Consider the following 6,012-nt stretch of genomic DNA (forward strand, 5'->3'; position numbering starts at 1 on the left):
CGATTTTTAACAACTGATCAATAAATTTAGGTAAGTAAAAAAAATTGGTATCTTCACCTTGATGAATTATTGCTTGAGCTTCAATTTTTATACTGTTAAAAAATTCATTAATTGTAACATTATCACTACCTATATCTTCAATGTTATTATTCAATTCATCATTACTAGAATTAATTTGCAAATAATTGTCTATATCGATGGGACGTTCTTTAATTAATGATTCCAACTTTTCTCTTGACTGTTTAGCTGTTTGTTTTATTTGTTTATTTCCTAATTTAACACTTACTTGTGAATCTTGATGATACTGAAGAGCAACAATACATGTCAATGAAAAGACTTCCACAAAGTCTTGAAAATTTTGACAGTCTATCATTAAAGCAATGCATCGAATATAAAAATCGCGAACAGGACGCAAAGGATGAGTTTTTAAAGAAGGCCATCGACAAACCAGATTTATCATATGTGCAACATCAATTCTTACATAAGTTGATATCCATTCTCGTGAAACATTTTCTCCTGCAGAAGCTGCCTTGAAACAAATTTCAATGTATTTTTTTATTGTAATATCATTGAAAGCTTTCGAACAAGCCAATAACATTGCTCTGGAATAATCAACGACTACTTGAGTTGGCTTATGATATTTGACATTGCGTAACCACATTCTTAACCAGTGTTCAATTGTTTCAGTTTCTTGTGACTCTGTTAATAATTGATATACTGCCAAAGACGTATTATCAAAATGTATGGCAATCACATATAAAAAAATATGAGCTGACTTTGTCTCTAATGATCTTTTTAATTTTCTAACAACACTGCCAGTGGCGTCAATACTGATAGATGTAGCATTTTTCTGCATCTTATAATATTGCTCATAAACACTAATTTGTTCACCAGTGCCATAACATACTTTAAACGGCAAATAACTTACTGCAGCAATAGAACTTTTGTATGGGTTTTCAAAATTCAAACGATAAATTGCTTGAATTTCATCCTCGTCTTTCATTTTTTTGGAACTTAATTCTTCATCAATTGCTTCTTGTTTTGCGTGTCGAAGTACATCCAATTTAGGTATTATTGGTGCATCAATATCTCCAAGATGCAAATTTTCTCTCACCAATCTTTTTCTCAAATTCGAACATCCTATTGTGATTGCTTCTTTGCCAAGCTGTTTTCGCTTTTCTCCATTTAAAGGTCGCTGCAAAATGTTATGAATTTTACCTCTAGTGTCTCGAGTTTTAACACGTATATGTAATTCACCAGTGTCAGATGATGGTTCTGAATCACAAAATCCATTGAAGACATTACCACATGTTTTACTCTTACATCTGCCGAGGATCTTGATAAAATATTCTCTTTCAGAGGATACATTTACTTCGCTTCTAATGAAAGTAAATGCACATGGTAGACGATATTGTTGGTAAAATGCATCAGCAATGACGTTGGTCCATACCCATGGTTTTAATCTATAATTTGATTTCTTCTTTCCTGATTGATCTGGTTTAATTTGTTTCCATTCATGCGAATTTAATATGAGATCAAACCATGTATCATCTTCTCGATATGTAGAATCTAATTTGTAATCATTAGAGTAAGTTGTGTCGTTCTTATCACTGTCTTTAGAAATTGTTACATTCGTTGACATATCTAGCATGTCAAGGCCCATTTTTTGTCTCGCGAGAGAAAATATTTCTCTTCTGTCATATTTAACATTAACCCACCAATTATGAGCACTCCATGCATTTTGTGAGCGTTTGCTTAATTGTTGCCAAACTACATCCGAATAATTAGGTAACTTATCTCTGCCAAAGTGATCCGAGAATTCCATGAGAATAGCTACTGCAGCATCAATAGTAAGTCTGTTTTGTCTCGGCATTTTTATAATCTTTGAAATTTTGTTTTGCTGAAAAACTATGTTTTTCTGATACTGTACTTCCGAAATCTCTAAAATACTGTGAAATGCTATAGACATATTTTATCGATAATTTTGTTTCTTGATCTTCATTTTTAATAATGGCGCCTTTTTTAAAATTTTAATGTATAAAGAAACATAACTCGTGATATATGACAGATTTTTAGAATGGAACAAAGTAGTAACTTCAAAACAATTTTAAGACTAAAGAGATCAATGCAATTAATATTTTATGCACATAGTAGCATCCTAATCCTAATTCTAAGTTTTGCTTGTATCTTTCAAGGAATCGATGAACAATTACATCTCTAATTTAAAGTATGTTATGGCATTGGTGAACAAATTATAGTGTTTATGAGCAATATTATAGCCAAAGAAGCAAGCAATCACAGAAGAATGTTCGAACTTGCAAAAGAAGCGAAAGATGCTCCATTTAAAAGATTTTCATGAATTTGATTTTTAAGGTTTAGTAGAAGTTGTAACCTAACATAACATTCACTGAATTTGATATGTCAAAGCCCATTTTTTGCCTTGGAAAGTTTTGCTTTCTTTCAAGAAATTGATGAATTACATCTCTAATGTAATATGATATATTTATATCATCATCCTTAATATTATCTAGATTCGGAAGTGCAAAATTTTATGAATGAATAAAAGCTAAACAAAGCTAAGAAATTATCCATTTTCACTAAGCATTGAGCTTTATAAGAAATCTAAAAACCCAATGCCAATTTGGAAGCCAAAAGATTTTTACCAATAGTATAATTAATTCTAATCCTAATCCTAATAATCCTAATTTTATATTAATCCCTATTAATCCTAATAGTCTATAATTATTAAAATTAATAATATAATTAATTTTGCTATTAATTAATTATAATTAATATAATTAATCAATAGCAAAAAGCTACTTAACTCTTAACTTAACACTTAATTGCAGTACGAGTCAATTCATTTGAAGTATCTTCCAAGGTATCTTCCAAAATATCTTCCTTTCTCCAATTCATTCTAAAAATGATAAAAAACTAATATTATTATTACTCTATACACACACACACACACACATATATATATATATATATATATATATATATATATATATACATATGTAATATTAATACAATACTACAATAAAATATTACATTTCTGTTTTTCATGTCCAGGTAATGCTTGAGTGAAATGATTGTGATGAAAAGTTTTGATCGATAATATACATAAAAATTCTGACGGAAACATTGGCAGAGAGAAAACGAATATTGTATTTGTGACAAAGTGCTTTTGATTTATGAGTCAATCCCATAACATTACGGATTCCATTACAATTTACTACAAGTTGCACCAGATATTATGTAGTATTCATCTATTATGGCTATATTAGCTTCTATCTGAAAAATTGACAATAATTAACAAAGTAATCAATAATAATCAATAATAATTAACAAAAAAAAATGATAACATAAAAGAATATGCTAAAAATGTGCGCTTATATATATTTGAAAATACAAAAGAAGACTTACTTCCGGATTCCATTACAATTTACTACAAGTTGCACCAGATATTATGTAGTATTCATCTATTATGGCTATATTAGCTTCTATCTGAAAAATTGACAATAATTAACAAAGTAATCAATAATAATCAATAATAATTAACAAAAAAAATGATAACATAAAAGAATATGCTAAAAATGTGCGCTTATATATATTTGAAAATACAAAAGAAGACTTACTTCCGATAAGGCATGGGCAACTTTCAAGTTTTCGGATGCAAAAATAATAAAATCTACAGATATCTATTTTTGCTCTTACAACATCAGCAATGGATTCATATTGATATATGCCATCTCCTCTCTCTCGCATTTTGATGTAAGCCTTCCGATATTCTGTGACATAACTCAGCCGATCTTACTATCTGTAGAAATAGATTTTATATCAGAAATATATATTTATATAGCAAAAATTATATATTAAATATTACTACAGTCCAGAAAATTATAATATACTTAGCATAAAACTTTATACAAGCTATAAAAAAAATTCTATATTTTTACTTTTATTTTTTCACAAGAAATTATTTTGTCGCACCACGATCCATGATATATTAAGTGCTTTCCATTTACATCAAAACTCAGATAAATCTCACTTCTGTCTTTTTTTAACATGAATGTCGAAGAAAGACAGAAGTGAGATTTATCTGAGTTTTGATGTAAATGGAAAGCACCTTATGCGATTATGCGGAATTAATAATAAATTAGTCATGGATTAAAAGTTACAAAAGAGATAATGCTCGTTTTGCTTACACTTAAAGTCAGTACACATGAGAAAATTTTAGTATTTACCATAAGCAAATCGACCAATCACAGGACGGCGTCCATTTTATATAGCTTCCGGCTAACTTCACAATATAAAAAAATTTAATTAAAATTAAACGAATGACTCACAAACCTTTTTAATTATACTTCAAAACTCTTCATACGAAATACAAACGATTCATAAGGAAAATTTTTAATATTTAGTTATGTTGGCTAACTACATACTGTAAAAATGATTAATTTTTTATAATTATTCTAATTACTCACAAACGTTTTTAATCACACTTCAAACATCTTCATACGAAATACAAACGATTCCATAAGGAGATTTTTGGTTGGCTGAACAATTTCCGGCTAACTTAATACGAATAAGGGGCCAGCAGTCGAAAAAATAAATCAATAATATGTTTTCTTCCTTTGTTTTTAATGTGTTCTAAATAACTTCTATTTTGTGTGTAGTATGTATATGTGTGTTCATAATACTTGCACAAAATTACTATAAATATAATTCATAATTCAACATAAGATATTTAATGAGAATTAGGATTCTTTTAATTCTTAAAACACTTTACATAATGTATATAATTTTAAAAAAAGTTTTACGCAAGTTTTAAATCGCACAGTCTTTAAATCGAAATAAGTTATGAAAACTTGGCGTGCCCGGATCGTAATCAAATACAGATGAAATATTTAATTACATAATGTCTAATATTTTACATTTTATTGGAGATATATTTGTTTATAATGTAAACAATCCGGGCATGCCAAGTTTTCATAACTTACTTCGATTTAAAGACTGTGCGATTTAAAACTTGCGTAAAACTTTTTTTAAAATTATATACATTATGTAAAAAGTGTTTTAAGAATTAAAAGAATCCTAATTCTCATTAAATATTTTAAAAATCAATTTTCTCTGAATAAATATAAAATGCGTTTTAATTTCTTAGGGAGAATTTATGTATAATATTTCTACTGTATACAATTGATATTTCACGGCAAATATTATATCAAATTTACAAATTGCTCTTAAGTACTTGGCTAATAGTAATTATTGATTTTATATTTAGTTTTGATATTTTTTTTTAAATATTTTTTTATGAAAATTATTTGTTGAGGTTTTGTTTTTTAGGAAAATGATTTTTTGAGGGAAAATTACTGTAAAAAATTATTTTTAAGGAATGTTTTTATTAAAGATGCATACAAGGTAGAATATTTTTTATGTACTTGGCGTATTTTTTTACCTTTGTAATATATTTAATATTTATAAAAATATATTATTTTAGCATTTATTGTTAATGCTTGCTGTGTACTTCATAATGTGGCCAAATTCTACAATGTACCTGAACCTGAAATATATTATAATGACATAGATATGAACGAAAGGAATGAAAGATAATGAATGTTAGATAATGAAAATAGAAATGGTAATGACATTCGAGAATCTATCATACATATTTGTATTTTACATAAATAAATATTTACATTAATAAATATTTTACATAAATATTTTTAACACAAATTTATTTTACTTTTGTTATTTCCAAGTCCCTAACAACACACATGTCCAAAAGATATTCAGAGGTCATCGAGAGGACATCCAGAGGACATAAAATATCCTTTGGCTGTCCTCTAGATATTCTATGGATGTCTTTTGGACATGTGTGTTGTTAGGGGTATTACATCTTATAATAATTTTACTGTATTCACTTTTTGTTACTTTGAATTTTATATTTATTCCATAAATTCGAATATATATCTTATAGAGAAATATTTATAAAAATAAAAAGTTATT

The 6,012-nt window shown here is 27.5% G+C and overlaps 1 protein-coding gene across 1 annotated transcript; it reads right to left on the reverse strand.

The window, feature by feature from the left end:
- Window positions 1-663: 663 nt before the first annotated feature.
- Window positions 664-4,120, reverse strand: LOC145974961 (uncharacterized). Its single transcript, XM_083105097.1, has 8 exons — window positions 3,960-4,120; window positions 3,639-3,820; window positions 3,427-3,507; window positions 3,052-3,294; window positions 1,324-2,917; window positions 1,115-1,195; window positions 809-927; window positions 664-699 (listed from the first exon to the last, which is right to left on the reverse strand). Exons 5-8 carry the CDS (start codon window positions 1,967-1,969, stop codon window positions 664-666), a joined length of 882 nt encoding a protein of 293 aa, XP_082961223.1. The 5' UTR covers window positions 1,970-2,917; window positions 3,052-3,294; window positions 3,427-3,507; window positions 3,639-3,820; window positions 3,960-4,120.
- Between the last annotated feature and the right edge of the window lie 1,892 nt (window positions 4,121-6,012).

This window comes from Camponotus vicinus, unplaced genomic scaffold (genome assembly GCF_025532165.1).
Source record: "Camponotus vicinus isolate PSW18456_S1 unplaced genomic scaffold, iyCamVici1.0 SCAF_7, whole genome shotgun sequence".
NCBI classification, from domain to species: domain Eukaryota; kingdom Metazoa; phylum Arthropoda; class Insecta; order Hymenoptera; family Formicidae; genus Camponotus; species Camponotus vicinus.

Bases quoted from the DNA above. Each gene is read 5' to 3' on its own strand.
- LOC145974961 (XM_083105097.1), bottom strand. From the start codon at position 1,969: ATGTCTATAGCATTTCACAGTATTTTAGAGATTTCGGAAGTACAGTAT. The intron at 1,196-1,323 runs GTAAGAGTAAAA...AACATTTTGCAG, and splicing joins TATCAAGATCCTCGGCAGAT to CGACCTTTAAATGGAGAAAA. The intron at 700-808 runs GTTAGAAAATTA...AATTATTAACAG, and splicing joins TTGACGCCACTGGCAGTGTT to AGTCACAAGAAACTGAAACA.